We start from the raw sequence: 26870 nt of genomic DNA on the forward strand, positions 1-26870 counted from the left end.
TTCTCATGGGATCAGTGTGGTGAAGGATTGAAGGAAAGTGATGTATTTTTTTGGGGGGGGATGAAAGTTGGTCTATCAAGATCAATGGAAAAACCTGAGCAATACGGTTTCTGAAGACCAGGTTTGAGACAATTAGGCAAGAATGTCGACAGAGAGAATTGTTATGAAAACGGAATTCCTGATAAATGGACAAAACTTCTACATGAATTGTATATAAAAGACTGAACACTTGTTCGTGACTGAGTCAACTCAGATTGACATATTCTTGATCTGTCTAAAGAAAATATCATCAGGACCATTAGTTGTCCAGAAACAAAAACAGACGATAGACGAATCAGAGAAGAATTTGTTGAAAGATGCTAGTGTTGCATTAGGAATAGATTTTTCAACAGATTCTGTTTATTGCATATACAATAAAAACTGCTTAGGCAACTGCTTGTCAAGATGGGCAAGAATTTCTGGCACGGAATAGTTTATATATAGTGTCTTCGTATAAGTTACCTGTATTAAACGACCACCTATGTAACGCGACCGCAGGCATCGATTTTTGATCGGAAACAACATACAACTATAATAAACGATCGCTTCCGCGAATATATCTGGTCTAAACTATTGTTCGAACCCATCTCAACGTTTCCCCTTCCAGTATAATGAATTAATCTAAACTCTTGTTCGAACCCACCTCGGACACTTCTCACTCCTGAAATTAACTGCAGGTGTTAATGGATTAGTCCAGCTACAAAGGAAATTCATTTGTTCGAAAATGTCCGAAAAACGAAAGAAATGCAAAGTGCTGTCGCTAGAAGATCGTGTTAAAGTCATCAAAGAAAGTGAAAATGATTTATCACAACGGCAATTAGCGGCCAAGTTTCACTGTGGGAAAACGCAATTTATTGTATTGTAGACTCGCAGTATTTTCCTTAGGGGTATAAAAATACTGTACACGATACAATTAATCGACTGATCTCATCGTTGATATTTATTTTTTTTCAAGCTCATATACAGTACTTGTGCGATAAACAGTTTCTGTGTCAACCTACCTTATTTTCGCGATATTTTTAGAATAATAATATCCAAGTAATTTTTGCACGCAAAATATTCAAAAAAAAAAAAAAAAACTAAATCGCTCGCTCTAAATTCGCGTTTGCATAGTCGCACCCTAACATGCCTGGTTATTTCCTGCTCATAGATGTCCTTTGGTTTCTGTTTCAGAAAGTCTGATCATTTCCTGCACTTCTGCATATAGTAAACTAACACTCCAGTGCCTCTTCAATAATTCACACGAAAATAATACAGTTAAAAGTTCAGACTGTATGTTGAAACTTCTACACAGCAATCGAGAATGTCTTGTCAGATAGTGATCCTCTTGCATGACACCACAAGACTGACACACTCCCAATGACTTGTGACAAGCTTGAGAACTTCAAATGGGAAATTCTGCAACACCACCTTAGTCCAGACCATGCAACTTCATATTTTTGGTGAATTGAAGCACTTGAAGGATTACAGGTCTATATCGAATACAGAAGTGCGTGTGATCATAACTTCCTAAAGTAGAAACCTTGTAAAAATCAGTTTTACAAGGTTGCCTGTAAAACTGATTTTTGCATTAATGCGTTTATTGTTTTTTTGAATATGTTGTTGCAAAAATTACTTGGATATTATGTTTCTAAAAATATCACGAAAATAAGGTAGGTTGATACAGAAACTGTTTATCGCACATGTACTGTATATGAGCTTGAAAAAAAGAAATATCAAACGATGAGATCAGCCGATTAATCAAAGGACTTCTAAGAGCATGGAATTACCAGGCTTGCTACTTCGTACCAAAACACCTCAATGATGGTGGTCATTACTTTTAACTTACAGGTATGTTTGTGAATAGTTTACATTGGCTCACTTTCATTTGACTTGTCCTAATAGAAACAATGGTAAAAAGAAGGTTGCACAAGTCTGAGATGAATTGAATATTATTCTTTGCATTTCCATGCATTTCATTAAAAATCATGAAATAAAAAAAGGGCTAGAGATTTAAGTTTCCAGAATGGTCTTGATTTTCTGATGAGTAGGAGCTTCATCTTGTGTTCTGAAAGCATTTGCACAAATTATGATGATGAGTTTTACTTTATGGATGAATTTTCTTCCTAGTGCTTGAGCTTCATGGAAATTCACTGAAGTTTTGTTTGGAAGTTTTCTTAAGTAAAGGCTGTTTTCATCAGCATTACAAATTTGCTTCAGTAAAGATTTTTTCAATTCCTCTTAACAGGAAGAAATGGTTAAAATCACCTGAAAGACTCACCACATATAATTAGACTTTGAACACCAAAACATGATTTGTTTTGCAGCCAGCCTTCACTTGCATTGGTTCTTCCAGTAATTTTTTCATAAATTTGGCTTTCTTGGATATTTGTCCACTAATTGGTAAACCTTTCCTATGTTCTTGCACAAACCAGAAGTACAATGCTTCTAGTTTTGGATTTCAACTTTTTTGAGTTTCTTTTTTCCCTAGACCACACTGTTTAGAAGCAAAACTTATACTTTGAAGCCATTTTATCAGTATTATTTTTTTTATTTCAGAAACTCTTAATATTCCTACTCTAGAAAAGAACAAGTTGTGCAAATTTGACAGAAATTTACAAACTCAAATTCTTTTTAGTCACTATTGTCAAAACTAACCATTTTTTATGGGTTTTTGGATCTATTTTACTGTTCAGCTGTGTTGAAAAACATAGTTACATGTTCATTTTTGAATTGTCTCCTATTCATCCTTCTTACAGAACAGTTACATACCTCCTAACAGGAGAGAAGGATAGAAGCATACTATACATATTATATTTTCAGACTGCATCCAAATGACAGGGTCAGCCAACTGAGATCAGGACACTGACAATTCTACTGTGTACTTATTAAATTCAAGAAATAACAATTAATTATAATGTACTGTTTTTGAACTTTACATGAGACATAATCATGAGTTATGATTAATTCTTATTAATAGAAATATCAATGACTGAATTTTCCTTGATAATTTATTGTTAATTAACTACATCTCACAAACTTTACAAATTTATTTTCAGCTTGTAAGCTGACAGATAATATTTAAACTGTAATATTTTCATATTTGATTTAATTTCTTTTAAAGTAACTAATTTTTCACAACCTCATACTAATTCTTTTTTGGTTGTGCTAATTCATAAATTGTATAAAAACAATAAACTGTTCCCACAGCACACAAAGTTAAAGTGGCTCCATACAAAACACGATCAATAGCACCTCCCTTCAGATACATTGGAACACCATCATCAATCTACAAAATAAATTATGTATAAATAAAAATACAAAATATTTTTTTAATATTCAACTAATCAAAACTATGTACTGTACAGTAAAACCTCTAATCTTGAATCCCTCAAATCAAACTGGATTGCTAGTCCTAGTGAACACCTTATATATTTTTCTACTCCAAAAATCAAAAATATATTATGCATCTCAATGTTGTCCCTCCTTAAGTTAAACTCAACAGATGCTGACCTACCAATTAAATTCCATGAATTCTTTTGCTATACTGCCTGTAAAATGGCTTTAAAATACAGCTGTATAAAAAAAGCCAATGAGCAAGTCAAGACTGTATCATTGGCTTGCTTATACAGTTGACTGAAGCCATTTTCCCTGGTAATGTATCTTTTGTTCATGAGCACAGTTGCCAGCTTAGTGGAAAAATAACCAGATCAAATGGGAATATTTAAATCTGATGTAGCATAGGAACAGCGCCGGATTAAGCCTCTAGCGAGCCCTAGACAAAATTTAAATTGGGGCCCCATTTAAGTAAGTTTCTTCTAAACAAATCTTATATAATGTGACATTAGCGTAGCTAGCATCATGGGTGACATCCGGTGCGGATATCGTGGTGTCACCCCAAGTCACACCGTAGTGTCACCCTTTTTAACTCTTTTATAAAACCCTATTGAATTGTAATATCTTCGCACTCGAGCAACTTGAACACTATATCGAATATGCGATGTCGCGACGTATAAGTGTAGATTTAGAAAATAAACCATAACCATCCATACATCAGTACTACCACGAGACGCGGCCCTGAAAATATTTCTAGATGGCGCGAGAGATCTCCGATGTGTATTCATGGTACTGTACATTACTTCTGACACACGGGTGGATGTCGACTTTTTTTTTTTTTTTTTTTTAGGTAATGGCGAGTCGAGCGGAGCTTAGTAGGAATTGTTAAATACAGCCTTTTCTGTCCTATTTCTTAAATCATTTTTAACTCCTTTTCAAACAGAGGAGTCTTCTGCACTGAAGCCGGGCCCCTCTGAATTACGGGCCCTAGACATTTGTCTACTTTGCCTATTCGATAATCCGGCCCTGCACAGGAAGGTAATTTTGGGATATACCCAAATTCATGATAATTATTTCAATCTTTACTATAGTTTGATATGTTGTTCTAATAATCATTTGAATAAATATTGTGAACTTAAATATATCACAGAATTATATCCTTTATTCTTTTCCTTCATATTTTGCATCTGAATAAAAATTTTTCTATTTTTCATATACCTCCATATATAGAACACACCGTAACTTGAAGTGGCCATTCTTGATCCCTTCAAATTCAAGATTTAGAGGTTTTATTGTATATATGTTATATAGGACAAAGTGATTAATACGGGCATTATGAATAATGACCAACAAAATCGGGCATTGTAATAAATTTCAATAATTTATCAAATTGACCGATCATTATGAATACTGCTATAACCTAGTCAGGCAAAGTGATGATAAGTTGAGGAGTGATCATACGACATACGCTAGCCAATCGGCACTCAGTTGCGCGTGCGTATTGTGTTTAGTACCAAATTTGGTGGCAGTCGCAACTGTTTGTGCTCTTGACAGATTCCTCTCGGAGGGGTTGGTTGGTTAATTAAAGTTTTTTGGCGCAAGGGCCACCACGGCCAAGCTGCGCCACGCCAAATGGTTGATTCTCTAAACACTGTATGTATATATTATATAAAATAACAACAAAATAAAAACAACAGAAAATAACAACATAAAAACAACAAGTATATACACAATTAAAACGAACTAACGACAAAACACATAAAAGTAAAAATAATAAATAAATATGTTAAATCTTTTGTACAAATTAGTGACTTTTAAAAAGTCTAATACATTATACACATTGGGCCTCTGGCCCAAAATCTCTGTCAAACGTCCTGTCCCAAGATACTGTCTACGCATTATCTCAAAGGCAGAGCAATCGAGCAGTATATGCTTTATGGTAAGTGGACATTTGCAATACTGGCATACTGGCTGCTCATCGCCCTTCAAAAGGTATTGATGAGTCAGCCAAGTATGTCCAATTCTCAGATGAGTAAAAATAACCTCAGATCTCCTGTCATAGGGTTGCTTATGTGTCCAATTTTCTATCATAGGTTTGATCTCATGTAGTTTATTGTGGACTTGTGCATTCCACATATTTTGCCATCTCTCTGCTAGTCGTTTTTTAACGACCAGCTTCAAGTCACCTCCTTCAATATGCATTGCATGCTGAGAAGGACTTGCTGACTTTGCAGCTGCATCAGCTTCTTCATTTCCCCTTATACCCACGTGGCCTGGGACCCAACAAAATTTTACAGAGAAATTAATCGCAATAAGATGACAAATCAGTTTACGAATTTTAATCACTATGGAGTGAGAACTAGGTTCACATGAGATCAAAGCCTGAAGTGCACTAACTGAGTCAGTGTAAATCACGCAGCAGCGATGACCTTTCCTAGTTATATACTGTAGGGCTAAATAAATAGCCTGCAACTCCGCAGTAAAGATGGAAGAAATCGGAGCTATTTGTTCTGCCACAATTTCATTCAGGCAGACGAAGGCTGAGCCGACGTAATCAATCGATTTCGATCCATCAGTATAAATAGGAATTAAATTCCTGTCGTGGTGTTGAATTTCTGCGAAGTGCTGTCTATAGATGTAGTCAGGTGTGGTTTCTTTGGAAAACTGCTTTAAGCTTAAATCCACATTAATCACTGGGGTTAACCAAGGTGAAATTCTATTAACCTCAACCTGTGAGATGTTGCTTGTGTCCAGGTCAATCGTGCTGCTTATATTCTCCATTCTTATATCAAATGTAGGAACACTACTTGGGCGAGCTGCAAATAATCTTTTCAGCTGAGTATCTGATACTCTACAATAAACTGAAGGTTTAGCCAGAGATTTCTGTTTAATGTAATAGAACAAAGACAACTGCTCTCTCCTGAGAGATAGTGGAGGCTCATAAGCATCTACGTACAGACTTTGAACAGGAGAAGTTCGAAACGCACCAGTGCACAAATGCAATGCTTGATGGTGGATTGGATCCAGCATCCGAAGAGTAGATTCTCGCGCAGAGCCATACACAATGCATCCATAATCCAGCTTAGAGCGAGACAAGGGCCCTATAAATCCTGAGCATTGAACATTTGTCTGCTCCCCAGAATGAGCAGCATAATACCTTTAAAAGGTTCAGAGCTTTTAAACATCTACTCTTCAAATTGCGCAAGTGTGGTAAGAACGTCAATTTATGGTCAAACACAACACCAAAAACTTAGCTTCGTTGACCATTGGGATTTTAACCCCATTTAGGTGAATTTCAGGATCCAGGTGCAAACCACGCCTTCGGCAAAAGTGGATGCACGAGGTCTTCTCTACATTAAAACTAAAACCATTGGTCTTGGACCAATTGTCTATGCGATTTAGGGAGGTTTGCAGTTGTCTTTCAATAAAACTCATGTTACTAGACTGGCAGGAGATCTGAAAGTCATCCACATACAGAGGAGTGTTTCACACTGGAAGGAAGACACTTAGCTATGCTATTAATTTTGATTAGGAACAGAGTCACACTCAAAATAGAACCTTGAGGAACACCCTCTTCTTGTGTGAAAGGCCTAGATAAAGTGTTGCCCATCCTGACTTGGAATCTTCGATTCTGTAAGAAGTTTTTTATAAAAATTGGCAAATTACCCCGCAATCCAAATTTGTGCAGATCACGGAGTATTCCGTATCGCCAGCAGCGATCATAGGCCTTCTCTATATCGAAAAACACAGACACTAAGTGCTGTCGTCTTACAAACGCTTCGCGTATAGATGTTTCAAGGTTTACTAAATTGTCCGTGGTACTTCTGTTCCTACGAAATCCACTCTGATGTGGTGAAAAGTAGTTCTTTTCCTCTAGGAGGAACATCAGGCGTCTGTTTACCATTCTCTCGAAAAGTTTGCAGAGACAACTAGTCAGAGAAATTGGTCTATAATTAGAGGGATTCTTGCGGTCTTTTCCTGGCTTGGGAATGGGAATAATAATCGATAGCCTCCAAGAGTCAGGAAAATACGTTCTGTCCATATTCTGTTAAACAGATTCAGAAGATTACTAAGGGAATTGTCTGACAGATTTTTAATCATGCTGTAATGGATTTTATCCGGGCCTACAGCAGTATTCCCGAGCGAGAAATTGCTGTACATAGTTCTATTCTGCTGAATGGCACATTATATTCCTCATTAGATGGAGAGTGGAAGTTTAGATATTGTTTTTCAGTTTGGACTTTATAAGCCTGAAAATTTGTTGTATACATAATATTGCTGGATGAAGACGAAAATGTCTCACCCAACAAATCAGCAATACCTTTTATGTCGCTGATTATTGTGCCATTATTTTCCAGCATGGACAGAGAGTGAGAAGCATATTTCCCGTTAATTTTATGGATTTTATCCCAGACTGCTTTTGAGCTGGTGGAAGATGTTATGCTAGATACATACTTCCTCCAAGAATCCCTTTGGCTTTGCCTTCTTATTTTTCTGGCATTTGCCTTTGCTTTTTTAAAAGCAATCAAATTCTCAGCAGTGGGGTATCTTCTGAAAATCCCCCATGCTTTCTTTTGCTTTTTAAATGCTGCCTCGCAATTCTGATCCCACCATGGTTTCGGATGTTTTGGATATCTGGTTGACGTTTTCCCCATTGTTTTTTCGGCTGCCTGAATAATACTGGAAGTGACAACTTCGACTGCATCATTGATATCAGCAGTATTGACCATTTCCTCAGTGATGTTAGCCAAAGAGGAAAATGCAGGCCAATCTGCCGTTTCAAGTTTCCAGCGTGGTGGACGGGCTGTTTCACAGCTTTCTCTGCCTCGATATTTTAAAAATATTGGGAAGTGGTCACTGGAAAGTGGATTAGATCCAACCTCCCATGTAAACGCTGAAAACAGATTTGGGGTTGCTAATGATAAATCAATGGCAGTGAATGTTCTTGTTGGGGTGTGGAAGTATGTCACTTCTCCAGTATTAAATAAATATAGTTGGTGATTACCTATAAATCTCTCAATGGCCCTGCCACGACAATTGATGTCGGGACTGCCCCACATTGGATTGTGGCCATTGAAATCACCCAGTAAAAGGAATGGAGTTGGCAGCTGTTCAACCAAGGAATCCAGTTCATCCTCATTGACTCTGACATCTGGTGGCAAGTATATAGAACAAACTGTGACAGTTACGCCAATTGAAATTCTGACTGCCACAGCTTGCAGCTCTGTTGTTATTTGTACCGGTAAGGATGGGATGCGGTTTGAAACCAGTATAGCCACACCTCCACTGGCGCGGGTGTGGCCATCATCATCTTTACGGTAAAGATCGAATCCTTTTAAAGAAATTCTTTCTCCAGGTTTTAGATGTGTTTCCTGGAGTGCCACGCAGAGAGATGTGGTAGATGATGTCAAGTGTTTAACGTCAGAGAAGTTGTTGCGGAAACCACGACAGTTCCATTGGATTATTTTGTAATCCATTATGTGTTTGTTGAGGCAGCATTTTTTGTGAAGGTATCCCTCTTTAACTTCACAGATGATTTTCCTTTTGAAGGTGACGTTGGTTGTGTCACCTCCATATTATTCTCTTCATCAGAGATATCAGAGAACTCACTCATAGATTGAGCCTCTGATTTTTTAGATTTAGAGAGAGCTGCTTTCACTCTCTGTTTGTTTAGTGGGTTCTTACTTGCCTTTTTAGAACCCAGGTTTCTTGTTGTTACCCCTGTTTTAGGTAGTGGTGTTTTAGGTTTTACATTCTCCTTTTCTAATGTATCTTTTGATGGCATCAGTAGACATTTCGCATGGCGAGTGAGAGATTCCTTTGGGAAAACAGAAATGTCTGTCTGAACTCCACATGTCTTTGTGGATTTCAGAGCAGCAGCAAATGTTTTTTGTTTCAGTGGTGCACTTGAAGTGACCATGCGACGTGCCTCGGAGTAAGGTATATTATTCACAGTTTTCACCCGTTGAATCTCTTTTTCTCTTTGCCATGCAGGGCATTTCCGTGAGTAGGTAGGATGGGCTTCTTTGCAGTTTACGCAGCATGGAGTGCTTGTACATTCGGTACTCTCGTGATCTTCTTTTCCACACTGAGCGCATGCACCTTTCCCTCTACAAGATGTTTGTGAATGTCCAAACCGCTGGCATTTAAAGCAACGCAGCGGATTTGGAATGTATGGGCGAACTGGACAGCGCAGATATCCTGCCGTTATGAAAGATGGCATGTCGGTTTGTTAAAGGTTAAAATTAAATGTTTAGTTGGAATTAACTTGCCTTCTCGACGAATAGAGATGCGTCGGACTGCAGTAACTCCTTGATCCGAAAGGCCGATCTGAATATCTGATTCATCTTCAGACATTAGATCAATCTCTGATATCACCCCACGTGATGAGTTTAGACTTCCGTGTGGGGTGACAGTGACTTCCATGTCTCCGAGGGTCTTTATTGCCATAAGTTTTGCTGATTGTTGGGGTGAGGTTGTTTCTACAAGCAGATCTCCTGACCTCAATTTTTGTATTTTTTTCAGGTTTCCTACTGTAGATTCAAACAATTTTTGAATCAGAAAAGGGGAACGTTTTGATAAAGGTGTTTCTCCAGCAGCATGCACTATTAAGTAGGATGGCTGGCTGGTTGTCTTTTTGTTGGTGTTTTTTGGATTGTTTTTAGTATCCATGATTGATAAATAAGATTTCAGCTCCTAGTGACCCCACCCACCATGGGGCCCAACGAGGGGATGCCGTCACATGGGAGACTCCCATAGATCATCACACCAGGGTTTCCCAGGAGCTATACTCTCACAATGCAGTCAGGACAAGCACATCTTGCCTGACGTGTCCACCCGGTCTGCATCGATCGGTTGACTCCAAGCCGAGGTCAACAATGACTCAACGACCAGCCGATTGACTCAAACGGAGCCTGATTTGAGCCTCCCGTTTATCCGAAGCAGGGGCCAAAGCAGTGTGTTGGGGACGTTATGTTGCCCCTCAACTACCAGAATCCCCCTTTCCGGCATACGGGACACCACGCACGGCAAACACGTGGGTGGGCGTTCAGATCCCAGGGATGGTAAAGAAGGGTTACTAAACCATCTCTGGGAGGTTCCCTCACCACGGACAGGAACCCACATCGAGGGGCCTCTCGGAGGGGAGCCGCCAGCAGGCCGCCGATTGTTTAACGTCACTAGTTATTTATTCACGGTAGTTCTTGAACACACGTATCAATAACTAGTATGTATCAGTATCTAGTAACGTTAAACAATCGGCGGCCTGCCGGCGGCTCCCCTCCGGGAGAAATCCTTTGAGAGCACAACAGTTGCAACCACCACCAAGATGGTGCACATAGGTAAAATTTTGCCATTTAATTAATATAGTTAATAGTACTTAGTTTTAAAAGAATATATGTTCTTTTTAAAATACTTTGAAATAATTCACAAAAAATAAATATTTCTAAATGAAATAAGTGGAGGTTTTTTTAATCAAATTTTAAATTCAGTACTAAACACGATACGCACATGCAACTGAGTGCCGATTAGCTAGCGTATGTCGGATGATCATTCCTCAACTTATTATCATCACTCTGCCCAACTAGGTGATAGCAGTATTCATAATGATTGGTCAATTTGATAAATTAATCAATATGCCCGATTAATCACTTTGTCCATAACATATATACTAGAATCTGCTTATTGTAAATCATAGATATTATGATCAGTATAGGTAAATTTCAAAATGATTATATATATAGTGATACATAGCATTAATAAAAAAAACTTTTTCTTTGAAGTATACATATCATTTTAAACTGAATAATAATGCAAACATTATTTGTACCCAGTACCTATCATTTTAAAATCTATGAGATATATTAAAATATTTAGATTGTCATTATATTTCTTATAAGAAATCATTTGTAAATATTAGAAACATTAAATGTTTAAATATCTAAATTTCAAAATATATGCATTACATTAATATAACAGATTATAATTTTTTTTTTTGTAAAGTCTGATTATTAGATTCAAAAACATCTTTACAGGGAAACACTTTCAGAAGAATGTTGTTGATACTTTAAACTTTGTCCTGACCTGCTGTCTTTGCCATCCCCATAAATGGCAAAGACACTATTAGGTCAGGACAAAGTTTAAAATACCATCAACTCAACGACAATTCCATAAACCACTAATTTCACAATTGCTTGCATGACCACTAGACCAGTTCAAATATCAAAAATTTGAAATGGGTAAATTTGGAGGATCAAAACCTGACAATAGTGAGATATTAAAACTGAATGACCAAAGATTTATCACAAGAATACATTCATGTGCTTATAACTAATTTTGTTCACAGTTTAAGAATATGATTCAGTATGCATGGGATCTGGTTACAACATAGGTAACCCATTTGACTCCCTTGAAAATCTGCTGGATATCACTTTTAATACACAAATAGCCAATTGCTTTGTCAAAAATTATGATATAACTTTCTTTTTCAAAATGTTTCCATTGCAAACTTATGCTTTTTGTTTCAATCACTTTAGTGACAAAAATAATACTGGTCATCATGATATTCAACTATCTCTTGACCAGTCCTAGTAGGTCAGACAAACAATTAGGCCTACAGAATCATCATCTCCAACCACAAAATTAGGAAGGACAAAGTTTCAACTCCTAACTCAATATTCACCTGAAAGGGTTTCCTTATTAGTAAAATTACCAATTTGATATTTAAACAAGTATTAATAGTTTTGATATCCAAATGATTAGTTACCGCATATCTTTTTTGCAATTCTTTGAGTTTCTTCTTCTGACGAATTGCAAATTCGGGTTCTTTCAACATCTTGGAACTACTAGTAAACTGACGTCCATAGCGTGCTAGACAAACAATACCCTAAAAATTCAAAATATTTGAGTTAAATTGTATTATTGTTGAAATGAAGAATAAATGTTTAACAGCTATATTTATTATTTTATTTCTATTCGAAATGCATTATCACATGTATATCAATTTCAAATTTAGTCCTCAAACTTACAAATGCTCCTTGTATTTAAAATCCAAATGAAACAGTAAATTTATCTATTTATATTATATAAGAATTAAATTCTAAGATACACATGATTAAAATCAGCTATTTTGAATAAGCAAAAATATTTTTTAAAATTTTTAATAAAACCAAGGCTACAGTAGACTTTGAAGCATGTGTTATGACAACAGTTTAGTATAAAACTTAAAAAGATTTGATTTCTGAATAAGAAACAGATCAGCAATAAATAGAAGCTAAAACCATGTTTATGATATTAACATTTGAAATGATTTTAACTATAATATTCTTCTGTTCACATGCAACAAAACTGTAAATACATTTTGTAACTTTCAATTAACTGATTTTGTTTGATTTTTTACAATTTTTGGAAATACTAATCATACAAATTAAACTAAAACTAAAGTACCTCTCTGCTCTATGTTGACACCGGGTATTACTACTATGACATCTAAACGAACCTGTTACCGATGTATATCTTCTTATTAGCGTCTGGCTAACGTTTTCGAACTTAAACAGTTCTTCTTCAGGCGAAGATGGAATAATTTGAACGATAGAATAGAATGTTTCAATTCGAACCGCTTCCTTCATAGCTGACATGCGCTGTAGTGTCCGGGTGTTGGTTATCGTCTATGCGTATCTAAAAGGATTTGCCAGGCCGATGAAATGTCGATCTCTTCTTTTTGGTTGATGCAGATGTTACTACAGCTCGTTTTATATATAGCAACCGCTTCTAACCATTTTATATGTTCCGGGTGGGGCGTCGTTACGATGATTTTAGCCTTATCCAGTTCCGCGTTGATATCTTGATCAGATGCGTATATACTTAGCGCCGTGTTGAGTTTCCGGTGTTGTAGGTCAGCTTGGTGCTCTTTTAATCTGGTCTTTAACGAGCGCTTAGTGGAACCGATGTAAACGAGCTCTCTTTGCCATCTGTTGTCTCTTAGGGGGATGGAGTATACTCCGTACATTCTGTCGGGACTCGGAGGGTCTTTGCAATTTTTTAGGATTTCGGCTATTGTGGGGCCTCTTCGATATGCTATCTGCATCTGCTGTTTTTTGGCTATTTCTCCGTATACTTTACAAACGTATGGGTTGTATGTGATAGGAAGCCTTGTTAAATCTTTTTTGTTAGCGCTACCGTTTGCTTGTCCAGCGGATGCGTTTCTTTGGCGATGTTGCCTGGTTATCCGCCGTATCAGGGAAGGGTATCCGTGGTCCGTTGCGATCTTTTTAAGATATGCCAGTTCTTTGTCTAGCGCCTTCTTAGTGGAGGAGTACACGTTTGCTCTTCTTACTAAGGTTTTGAAAGCGGCCGCCTTATACAAGAACGGGTCGCAGGAACCCTTAGGTATGTATATTGGTGCTGCCGTCGGTTTTCTGTAGACGGACGTTTGGATCGTAGGCGCTTCTATCCTGATGGCGATGTCTAGAAAATGGACCTCCGTGCTGCTTATCTGCTCCACATCTATGACCAAGCCATACGAGTTGTTGTTGACAGATTGTACAAAGGCCGCTATATCAGGCTCCGTTTTCCATAAAATGAGTACGTCGTCAATGTATCTCTTATAGAGTAAAATATCCGGAAGATATCGTGGGATGACTTTACTTTCCATCTGCCTTACCACCATCTCACATAGGTTGCCCGATACCGGGCTACCCATGGGGACGCCTTTTGTCTGTTTATAAATGGTATTTTTGAAAACGAAGATCGAGTTGTAACAGACCAGATGGGCCATTTCCAATATATGTTGGTGGAATGTTTGATCCTGAACGTATGTCATTAAGAAATCTCTGAGGGAGCAAAAAACTGCCGGGAGCTTCACCGATGGGTATAGTGATTTAAAGTCAAGGACTGTGATAAGTTTCGGGCACTCAGGTAGATTTTTCAGTAAGCCTATGAGGTTTTCTGGGTTTGCAATGGTGTAAGGATAATTTTTCAAGTTTGGCAAAAGGAGTTGGTGGGTAGCCTTCTCTAGTTTTCTTGTAGGTGCTCTTGCTTTGTCTACTATTGGACGAAGTTGCTGGCCTTCTTTATGAGTTTTAGCGTACGCAAAGAGCTTAGGTGTGTCCGGTGAGTCCACTATTAAGTCCCGTAAGGCTAGACGTTTCGCTAACTTCGATGTTGCAAAGCGTTACACCCTATTCTGTAGTTTATCCACAACGTTATCGTTTTCCTGTTCCCATTGGGTGATATTGATGTATTCATGTAGTCCTCGTTGGTATGTGCTCCGCTTCATAATAACCAAAGATTTCGATTTATCTGCTCTGGTGAGGATAATATCGTTCCTTTTCATCCATTTGCTGGCCAGCCGTAGTTTCGTTCTTAACGTCATCATTTCCGGGTTTTCTTTGGCTCCTATGGTCTTTAGTGCGGTTATCCATCTATAATATTCTTTCTGTTTATCGGGTAGGTTTTTTATTAATAGCTCCAGGTCAGGAATTAGGTTTCTGTATCCCGTTTTCGGAGGCGGTAATGCGAAAGTTGGGCCATACCCTAGTACATCCTTCACATATCCGGGTAACTGTATATCATCCCATACGGTGTAAGGGAAGGTTGAATGGCGGTGGCCTATTGGTGTTTGGAATCTTAAGATCCATTGTAGTTTTTTGTGGTAGCGCTCTGCTAGTTTGGCCTTTAATCTTTCTTGGATGGGAACTAACCTGGCATTTTCTTCAGCCAGCTTAGCTGGATCTACATTGAACAACGAATCTTCGGCCCGAATCGTTGTTCGATGTAGATCCGAGATTCGTTGTTCAATGTAGATCCAGCTAAGCTGGCTGAAGAAAATGCCAGGTTAGTTCCCATCCAAGAAAGATTAAAGGCCAAACTAGCAGAGCGCTACCACAAAAAACTACAATGGATCTTAAGATTCCAAACACCAATAGGCCACCGCCATTCAACCTTCCCTTACACCGTATGGGATGATATACAGTTACCCGGATATGTGAAGGATGTACTAGGGTATGGCCCAACTTTCGCATTACCGCCTCCGAAAACGGGATACAGAAACCTAATTCCTGACCTGGAGCTATTAATAAAAAACCTACCCGATAAACAGAAAGAATATTATAGATGGATAACCGCACTAAAGACCATAGGAGCCAAAGAAAACCCGGAAATGATGACGTTAAGAACGAAACTACGGCTGGCCAGCAAATGGATGAAAAGGAACGATATTATCCTCACCAGAGCAGATAAATCGAAATCTTTGGTTATTATGAAGCGGAGCACATACCAACGAGGACTACATGAATACATCAATATCACCCAATGGGAACAGGAAAACGATAACGTTGTGGATAAACTACAGAATAGGGTGTAACGCTTTGCAACATCGAAGTTAGCGAAACGTCTAGCCTTACGGGACTTAATAGTGGACTCACCGGACACACCTAAGCTCTTTGCGTACGCTAAAACTCATAAAGAAGGCCAGCAACTTCGTCCAATAGTAGACAAAGCAAGAGCACCTACAAGAAAACTAGAGAAGGCTACCCACCAACTCCTTTTGCCAAACTTGAAAAATTATCCTTACACCATTGCAAACCCAGAAAACCTCATAGGCTTACTGAAAAATCTACCTGAGTGCCCGAAACTTATCACAGTCCTTGACTTTAAATCACTATACCCATCGGTGAAGCTCCCGGCAGTTTTTTGCTCCCTCAGAGATTTCTTAATGACATACGTTCAGGATCAAACATTCCACCAACATATATTGGAAATGGCCCATCTGGTCTGTTACAACTCGATCTTCGTTTTCGAAAATACCATTTATAAACAGACAAAAGGCGTCCCCATGGGTAGCCCGGTATCGGGCAACCTATGTGAGATGGTGGTAAGGCAGATGGAAAGTAAAGTCATCCCACGATATCTTCCGGATATTTTACTCTATAAGAGATACATTGACGACGTACTCATTTTATGGAAAACGGAGCCTGATATAGCGGCCTTTGTACAATCTGTCAACAACAACTCGTATGGCTTGGTCATAGATGTGGAGCAGATAAGCAGCACGGAGGTCCATTTTCTAGACATCGCCATCAGGATAGAAGCGCCTACGATCCAAACGTCCGTCTACAGAAAACCGACGGCAGCACCAATATACATACCTAAGGGTTCCTGCGACCCGTTCTTGTATAAGGCGGCCGCTTTCAAAACCTTAGTAAGAAGAGCAAACGTGTACTCCTCCACTAAGAAGGCGCTAGACAAAGAACTGGCATATCTTAAAAAGATCGCAACGGACCACGGATACCCTTCCCTGATACGGCGGATAACCAGGCAACATCGCCAAAGAAACGCATCCGCTGGACAAGCAAACGGTAGCGCTAACAAAAAAGATTTAACAAGGCTTCCTATCACATACAACCCATACGTTTGTAAAGTATACGGAGAAATAGCCAAAAAACAGCAGATGCAGATAGCATATCGAAGAGGCCCCACAATAGCCGAAATCCTAAAAAATTGCAAAGACCCTCCGAGTCCCGACAGAATGTACGGAGTATACTCCATCCCCCTAAGAGACAACAGATGGCAAAGAGAGCTCGTTTACATCGGTTCCACTAAGCGCTCGTTAAAGACCAGATTAAAAGAGCACCAAGCTGACCTACAACACCGGAAACTCAACACGGCGCTAAGTATATACGCATCTGATCAAGATATCAACGCGGAACTGGATAAGGCTAAAATCATCGTAACGACGCCCCACCCGGAACATATAAAATGGTTAGAAGCGGTTGCTATATATAAAACGAGCTGTAGTAACATCTGCATCAACCAAAAAGAAGAGATCGACATTTCATCGGCCTGGCAAATCCTTTTAGATACGCATAGACGATAACCAACACCCGGACACTACAGCGCATGTCAGCTATGAAGGAAGCGGTTCGAATTGAAACATTCTATTCTATCGTTCAAATTATTCCATCTTCGCCTGAAGAAGAACTGTTTAAGTTCGAAAACGTTAGCCAGACGCTAATAAGAAGATATACACCGGTAACAGGTTCGTTTAGATGTCATAATACTAAAACTACTAAACTTTATACAATAAATCTATTTTAGCATTGATAATCATTTTTAAATAAAAAAAATTAACACCCGATATCTTTGTTTGCATTAAACTGATTGTTTGCATCGATGAATTCAAACATTTTTTTAAATAATATATATTTTTTCTATATGTTGTTAGGTATAAAAATTTTAAATAAAATATCAAACATGCACAAATTTCATAAAGGACAAGATAATGTGAAGATAAAATATATCAATCATGATTTAAAACCAATTATTCTAAAGCCAACATTTACTGTATTGAAATTTCAGATAAGAGAATATTGATAATAGATGCAGCAGCAACCATGGACATTTCTATCATCACTTTGTGTTTCATTATTCATGAAGATCTTGAAATATCTGGTAAGATGAGCTCCAAATCAGTTTTTCCAAAAAGAATAAAACATTTACTTAAATTCAAAAACAATGTCAGTAAACGTATTTCGATGACTCATTAATTTTTCTTCTCAGTTACAATGATAGGTAAGTCACAGGCATTCTTTAAATTTAAAAATATTTCAAATAGACCCAATATAGCAATATAATAATTCATTTTGTAGAAAATGTCTATATTTTGATAGCTAAAAGTAACAATTATTTCTATATGAATGATGAAAAACTTTCTTCTTTGCTTTTGCTAGAAAATTTTTATAAATAAAAAGCAGCACTAACTGGTTCACCAATATTTGCAAAAATGAAAGAGAGCATGACAGCATTTATTGAAGTCTCTGTAAAAATATGCAAGATTGATTTTAAAGATTTATTAGATGGATGATCATCCATGTAATTTGAACAGGAAATTCACTGTTCCTAGTATACATGAACAGTGCTACAGTTAAAATAAAACAAATGTAATAGATATAGAAATACTGAGATCAATTTATAAAATATAATTAAAGAAAGGGATAAATTTAATTTTGCCAAATATATCAGGCTATATTACTAGTACTATTATTTAAAGGTTAAGTAATTTGGCTCTAGAGGCAGGCATTAACACCATATCTTGCTAATATATATATATAATACGATATTGTATATATACTCCCCTCCAAAAAACTAAGTAGGAAAGCAAAAATTGGACACAAATCAGAAACTATTGCAGCAATTTACTTCAAATTTTACGTAACATAGAATAAGTCTCTACCTATTATTAGCATATAAAAAAGTTTCAAATGTATAGAGTGACATTCAAGAAAGTTAAAAAACTAGACAAAATGACAGGCCATACTTGTGAATGAGAAATGTTTGTCAAAAAGAGAAATGACCTCCTCTTACACTTATGCAAACTGCATGATGATGATTCATGCCAGCTATCAGATTATCAGTGAAGTCATAAGGCACAAATCCCCACTATTGTATGAGAGTAAATGGAGTTCAAGTACAAGTACTGTTTGGAGGAGTTTGGTGGGAAGTTACAGCTCTCCCCCAGACCAGAGCATGCATGGAATAGTCTGGCAAACTATTGCTGGAGATGCTAATTGGATTGCTCTCGCAAACTACTGCTTTGCAAGAGCAAAACACTAGCAAATGTGTGCTAGCACACCCGATGATGTCACAGGCCCAATTTCTTCACACTCGAGCTGTTATCTCTTTGCTAGTGCAGTGATGAGAGCATATGCTCACTGTTGACAGAATTCTAACAGATAGAGTAGTTGTGCTAACAAGTACAAGTGGGGAAAATAAAGTGGGGCCATGGAGAATGACTGAGCATACGCTAGCTCCCGCTTCCTGTAGTTTGCAGCAGTTCTCATGTTTCAATGTTTGCATATCACACTCAAAGTATACAACAAATTCCATCCCAAAAATTCACACATTCACTCTTTATCTGAGAATTTGCAAGTTGTGCTTATTTTTTGGAGGGGAGTGTATTATATATATAACTATTGGGTTGTGGATATTTATTTTTGTATTTAATTTTGCTCTTTCAAAATGAATATCTATTATTCCTTCATGCATATCACAAAATGTAAACTTAATAGATTACCATATTTCCTCGATTAATTCCTGGAATTCAAATAAGCCTTCAATTGAAAAGCATGGAAAACATATTGAAGTACTGCACTGTTTAGGATAATGTAGTTTAGATTGACCGATTTTTTGTATTACTCTTTCTGCCCTGTGAACAATAAGAGGACCATTTTCAAAATTATTGTGTTTGTTTGACCAGCCCTGAGGCAGGGTAACTGAAGTACAGAGCCAAACATAGCTGGGATAAACCATTCTCAAAAGATTCCTACTTGCTTCCAATTTCATACTCTCAAAGAATAAAAATTTCATACACTTGCATACTAGAATTGCTACAAATTCTCTCAGAATCTCTTTTTAGTCTATTATTATAAATTGAAATATAATTTTGACCACATGTCGATTGAAGAATTAATCATTTGACATAATAATTTATGTACTTACATAAATAATTCTTGCACATAAAAGTTGCTTTAATACAACAGTATAATTGAAAATGCTTGTTCTCTAAAACAGTAGTAGAAAAATAAAGAAAAACTCAAATTCCAGTTTGAAAGTCTTTTCCTAAGATTAAAAACAAGCATTAAGGAAGTTAATATAGTGGTGATTTGACTAATTAAGAGAAATCTTGAAGCAATTCTTCTAAGAGAAGTAGATGTTGAATTGTATCTTTTCTATATACTAAGAAATAATAAGAAAAAAATCTTTACAATATATCAAATACAGTAATAATTAAAATTAAAATAAAGACAAAATCTGCCCAAAAGGGATCACCATTTATTTTCTGTGCTCCAAGACAATACACTTTTCAGCGACTGACCTTTCTAGGCTACTTGTCGCTGGCTAACTGACGGTAATAATTATTAAATAGAAAAAACCATAAAATATATTATTAGCATTAAATTTCCTTGTTGATTTCTTGATGCTTTTTCTCAGAGAAAATAACAGTTTGAATTGGATATAATTATTCAAATGTTTAACAATAAAATAGCTTATCTCAGACAAAAATGTTTCATTGAAATTTTAAAATAAGCATATTCAATTTAACTTTTATCTGATTAAAATATTAAACTAGAAAAGCTGAAAATAAAGAGTGGAGTAAACTTGGAAAAGCTTATATCCAGCACTGGACTGATAAAAGGTAAAAATGATAACAACGAAAGAAAGGTTTTACATGCAAATATATGTTTACTTTGCAAATATACAGGAAGATGAAACATAATAAAGTTTGAACCACAAGTGAGTAGTAATTTTTCAAATAACAAAAAATTAACTGAATATAATTGCATATTCTTATAATTTAGGGGACAAAAAAAACATATTTTTAATATAAATGTAAATGTTAGGCTCAAAGACCAAACCATAATTTAAATAACTGTCATTGTACACCTTGTCTTTTTACCAACCGATTCACTGGATGTAGATGGCTCACTTTGTTTTTTCACAAATTTATCCATTTCACATTAGAAATTTAAAAAAAAACAATTCAGTTTCAAGGTTGACCACACACTAAAATAAAAGCACCAAATGCATGCTTCGCATTCAAAACTTAGGTTAATGTTACCTTAGGTAGCCAAGATGGTGGCTCGTCTCTAATTCCAGCAAGGAAACAGTGGGACGCACGTTCTAACCTAACCTATTCTAATAAATTACCATAATTATTAGCAACCAAATTATTAGAATAGGTTAGGTTAGGTTAGAACGTGCGTCCCACTGTTTCCTTGCTGGAATTAGAGATGAGCCGCCATCTTGGCTACCTAAGGTAACATTAACCAAAATGTAACCGAAGTGGTGCAATTGCCAGCACCTCTTTTATACTAGTGACAGCATGAATTGTTCAAATGCATCCATATGCATTTGAACAAGTAGTGCTGTCACTAGTATAAAACAAGTATTATAGGAGATCAAATTACAAACAGCACATACACATCAAGTTGAAACTTGTAAATTGCTCACATATGTACAATACACATCATACGTGCACGTTCATACCTGTCGCTATAAACGCAGCGACATAAAATAATAGGAATAGTTGTATTACATTTTTTATACTGTCGGTATTTTCTTAATGTATAAAATTAGTGCAATGTGATTATATAATATTTAAAAAAATTTACATTCATAATTATAGTCAATACCCAAAATTCAATTAGTAATAGTAAGGTTTACTGTTGTTATTCCTTTAGGTAGGGGTTGCCAAATATTAATCTTATTTATATTTACTATTTGGGGGTCACGGAACTAAGAAGGTTGAGAATCGCTGACTTATACTGCTGACTTATACGCTTTTACTCTAGATGCTGACTGCTCTGTACTACCACTATCAGAACTGAAGCAAAAGGTCTCCAGCTATAATTGCGTTTTATACGAATTCTTTTCTCACTGTTTCTCATTTAGGGGTTTAAATAGTATACATATAGTACACACGCGTCATTAAAGCCTTCCGACGCCCATTTTATATCACTTTTTTATGTTTTCAGCTTTATAAATTACATATTCAGCAACTGAACTAAAAGCAAAATCATTAATGGACATTATAGAATCTCATAAACACATAAATAATTTCATTATTCCGTCAATAAATAAATTTTCACGTATTCATAAAAGATATATTTTCTATTCTTACTCTTTGAACATTCATTTTCTTCGTCTGTAACTTCCACACAAAATGGTCGTAGGACGTTCTCGCCGCTAATCTCGAACTAAAAATACTTATAACATATTAAACGAAATAAATTTTAATTTAAATAATTTATAATAAATTAATTTCGATATAAATTAATTAAAATAAACATACGATTATATAAAATTTTTAAGAAATCAAATAATAAAGAATTTGAATTTTTAAAATTTCGTTAAGTACGTCAAAGTAGGAACAACTTTAGAAAAATATTCTTTATTAATTCAAATTAAAAAATAAAACTAACCAAAGTAACGATTTTTATTTTTATTAAACTTTTCGCCATTTTTTTCCTCAAAAACGATTGCGTCACCGAAAAAGTGAGGACGAGATTATTGCTAGTAATGCCTGGTTTGGAGAAGATTGTGGTGTGTTGGTAATTTCTCAAGGATTAAATTCTCTTTTTGACCTAAATTATAAATTTACTTTCAATTTTGACTTTATAAACCTATAAAGATCTCAAAATATTTGTTTGGATATCGAAATATTTTCAATCTGTATAAAAATGGTGGATACTTCACAAAATAGAGACGATGAAACCGAGCAATTAATAGATTCAAATGGGAATGAATCAAATGAGGTAAATTACGTTTATAAGAAAATATTTAATAATTAACCTCGTGCAATAGCTTTATATTAATCTCTAGAAGTATAAATCAGTTAAGTCATTAATGGCTTACCACACATCTTTTGTCTTTTTTATTTATTTATTTATTTTTTAACAGAAAATAGTTATAAACATTAATAAATGAATATACTCTAACGTAATTGTTTTAAGTATTTAAATTTATTTTACATAAAGAGTATGAGATTTCCCTTTGATTTTTATTTTTAAAATTGGTTTTTTTATATACATACATTTTAGTACCGTACAAGGAAAGTAAGTTTTTATAGAATTTTTGTGAAGTTATATATGTATAGAGTGTTAAATTTATTTATATTAAAAATTATTTACTTTATATATTGAGCATTATCATTTTTTTTCGCTCCTCCGGGTTACGTCGGTGGACGTTGCAAAGAACCGAACCATTTATATGAGTGAAACTATACGCATGTTTTTAATAATGATTAAGAAGGTTCAAAGTTACTAGGTTAAATTGGTTTATTTCTCGAGGTGAAGAATTTTCTTGTATAAATATTCCAAGACAATTATAAAACATTGAAACAAATTTAATTACCTTTCATTTTCTTTGTCTTAGGAATTGAAATGTAATTGAATTTGATGTATATTTTTGTTTTTTGCTGAGTAAGAGTCATCCTTAAAAGTTTTTAATTAAAAAAAAAAAAAAATGTTAGTATACAAAAACTTGTGAATGTGCATTAATTTGTAATTTTGTTTTTATCGTAACTCTGTAATTTTAAATTATTGTTTTCTATATTCAACTCTCTGAAGTTGTAAATATTTTTATACAAATTGCAATTGGTAAGTTAATGTTACTTGAATGAAGATCAATGCAGTTAATCCGAAAGTGTTAAAACATGGGGAAAATACAATCTTTCATATAAATTTTGTTGTTTCTATATTGGATAATTTTTTAAAAAAAGATATAAATTACTGCTGTCGGTAGGAATAATTATTAGGCCTGCCTTTTTATATTTCTTATTTTATTTTGTTGGTTCTAAATTTATAGATTTATTCGGCTCGTTCGGAAGACAAAATTATAGTAACCTATATTCAATTTACTTGCAATTTGTAATCATTTTACCATGAAGTACTTTCACTACTTCCTTCAGCTATTTTTATTAGGATTGCATTTTTAGTAACTTTTCCTGCTTTTTATTTTTCTTCACATTAACATACAAAGAATTTACCTATGTATTACAATATCCCCTTTTTTTTTTTTAAATTATTAGCATTTAAATGTGATGTATCAGTGATTTGCAAAAATGTTTTGAATACAAATTTGATATTACTTCTACATTACTTTCATTTATAATGCAAATTTTACATAGAATTTTCAGTTTTTCACTTTAATAAAAATAGAATTAAATTACTAATAATTCTATGGTAAAATTTTAGTTAAGTCTGCTTTTCTTATTTTTACATAATTTATTTAATTGTATTATTGCAAAAAGTGGTGTGTGTGTGTGTGTGTGTATATATATATATATATATATGTGTGTATGAAAGTGTATATCAATATCTTCAAAAAATGAATTATAATTAAGATAATTAAATCCTCTTCTAATGTTTTAACATTAGACGGCAGTTGCAGTTGTTATTCAGATTTCTCTAAATCTAATTGTGAGACCGTAAAAGAAAATTTTGTTTATAATTATATTTAATAACTCACATTTGTTTGCTTTTTATTTCCATATTCTGGGGATCAATTCATTACGATTTGGTTACCATCTCGACATTTCCTGTCATAGTAATTAATTTGCTTAATTAAAGAATGTTAAATAGAAATTGATTTCGCAAAGTAATGAAATTATAATTAATTTTTTTTCATGTAAATGTATTTATGAATTTAATAATAGTAAACTAACAGTGATTGTTAATTTTTGTAAACAAACTTAAATAATATTTCACAAATTATGAAGTCAGTTGTGTATACAAAAAAGTAATTGTAAAGATGAATAAGTATGCTTTAACTGATTGCATTAGTAAGTGTTGAGTGATTTGGGCTATTTCAGACTCATTATGCTTTATATTGAGAAATTTGATTATCGTTGGTTAATTATCTTTCTTTGATTAGGATTTTGTCTTAAGTTATAATCAGTTAATTACATGAGGATAAATTGTATTTAGTAACTTTTTTGTAATTAAATGTTTAATATCTGTTTAAGTGGAAGACTGACATTTGAAAATTCTGACTTAACTTTATTACATTAACAATTTGTTTAAAAAAAGGTCAAAATATTTATTATATTGTTGATTAATCACTTGTCAAGTTTAGAAATTTGAAATCATGTAATCAAGGTTATTGCTAGATGGTCGTATGACTACCTGCAGCATCACATTATTGCCTTTTTAAATTAACCTAATTCTTATTTGGTAATTTTGACACAATTATTGATATTTGATATTTAAATTAAATTTTTAAAATTGTTGCATGCATGAATGTGTGTAATATTTTTCTAATGAGTCATTTTTTTATATAAATATGGTTATAGAATTTATGTAATCATTTCAATATGTTGTTAATATTAAAAAGTGTAATGACTTCTAAAATATTCTTGGAACATTCTAACATTCTTTAATATTGATGTTTTTACTTACTTGTTTGACAATTACAATTCTAAGTAGATTTTAATTAATATTGTAATAATTCATCTACATTTTCTGTATCAATCACTTCATCTTTTATAAATTGATTTTTTAATGTTAAACTAATGTTTACTTTTCTTTGACAAGTATCAATTGTAATTGCCTGAAATTGTTAGAACTTCTAATGTGCTGACTTGCAAACAATGTCGATTGATTGTATGTTGAAAGACACGTGAAAGCAGAATCAAAATCACACCTGTTTTTGTTAATTGTTATCCTTATCTGTTCTTCTATCTTGTCATCAGTGTTTGTATTATTGTCTTAGTGTTCTTGACATGTGTTTAACACAATAAACAGATGGGAATTTTATAGAGAAATTTTAAAATATTGCAAACTATTTAATAATTTAGGTTTAGCTAAATATATATATACAGTCAAACCTGTTTTTATGCGCTCTTTTTATGTGCGATTTTTATGATTACATTTAACAGATAGTATTAATTGAATAAAATTTGTAGTTTAAGAATTATCTTTGAATCCTGAAATAATTTTCTTTTTAACATTACTGAAATTTTAATGTTTAGACTTGACTAAATCTTCACTGATTAATTAAGATGATATATATTTTTAAATTTGATATTACATTATCCTCGTAGCAAAGAGTTTCAAGAATATATTTAACTTAATTTTACAAAAAGAAAAAAAATGAAATTTATGTAGACAATTAAATTTCTTATTTATGTTACTTATAACTATTATACTACTAAATTTGAATTATGAAATAACCTTCAAATTTATTTTTCATAATATAAAGCGTGGGAAATCATAAATATACATAAATTATGCATTAATTATTACAAATTGTATAAACTAAATGTATAAAATTTTGTATTATTTTACAATAATTTGATTGTTAGTTATATGAGGCTTAAAGAATTAAAAAACTTACCATGATATATAAATATTTAGAATTATCACAATTAAATTTTTAATATATTATAGTGATTATTTTTTGTTTTAATTAGATAAGAATGGTTCTTGTCGTGTTATTTTTAAAATAAAAAAAATTATTTAAATAATGTTTTTGTTTTGCATTTGAAATGTTTATAGCTTTTGAGATAAATGTAATTTATTAATAAGGATTTTTTGGTTAAAGATGAGGGGAAACAAGTCGATCAAGGCTGGAGAAGTAATATCATTATCAAAATTTCAATAGAGATTCCTTCGATATATTGATATTTCGGTATATTCGTATCAAATATGAAAATATTTTAGAATATCAATATTAATATTGTAAACATATATCAATTTTGGCTTGATTACAACAGCTATTCACACAACACTAAAGTTAAGAAATGAAAACTTTAATATTAAAAAACGTTGCATTTAGACCTTGTTCTATGAACCATGCACTACAAACTGAGTTGCAGTATATGATTGAAAAACTGAGTTTTTTTTCAATTATATATTGCAATTCAAAAGTTGATAATTGTTCAGTTTCAGATGATGAATTTGTGTACTTCCAGAAAGTGTTATTCAAAATACTCTAAACTAAAAAAATACTTCAAGCAACTT

General features: G+C 34.3%; 2 protein-coding genes across 2 annotated transcripts in view; one reads left to right on the forward strand and one right to left on the reverse strand.

The window, feature by feature from the left end:
• Positions 1-3011: 3011 nt before the first annotated feature.
• Positions 3012-22136, reverse strand: LOC136983681 (cytochrome c oxidase subunit 7A1, mitochondrial-like). Its single transcript, XM_067280492.1, has 3 exons — positions 22031-22136; positions 12119-12238; positions 3012-3307 (listed from the first exon to the last, which is right to left on the reverse strand). Exons 1-3 carry the CDS (start codon positions 22043-22045, stop codon positions 3167-3169), a joined length of 276 nt encoding a protein of 91 aa, XP_067136593.1. The 5' UTR covers positions 22046-22136; the 3' UTR covers positions 3012-3166.
• A 269-nt stretch (positions 22137-22405) lies between these two features.
• Positions 22406-26870, forward strand: part of LOC136983674 (putative lipid scramblase CLPTM1) — a 38427-nt gene continuing 33962 nt past the window's right edge. Inside the window, exon 1 of the mRNA XM_067280485.1 lies at positions 22406-22664. Coding sequence (XP_067136586.1) covers positions 22590-22664 — 75 coding nt within the window. The 5' untranslated portion in view covers positions 22406-22589. The remainder of the gene's footprint in view (positions 22665-26870) is intronic.

The sequence above is a fragment of the Centruroides vittatus genome, unplaced genomic scaffold, assembly GCF_030686945.1.
Source record: "Centruroides vittatus isolate TY-2023 unplaced genomic scaffold, ASM3068694v2 contig_884, whole genome shotgun sequence".
Lineage (NCBI taxonomy): Eukaryota > Metazoa > Arthropoda > Arachnida > Scorpiones > Buthidae > Centruroides > Centruroides vittatus.

Bases quoted from the DNA above. Each gene is read 5' to 3' on its own strand.
- LOC136983681 (XM_067280492.1), bottom strand. The intron at 3,308-12,118 runs GTAACTAATCAT...TTTATTTTGTAG, and splicing joins AATTGCAAAAAAGATATGCG to ATTGATGATGGTGTTCCAAT.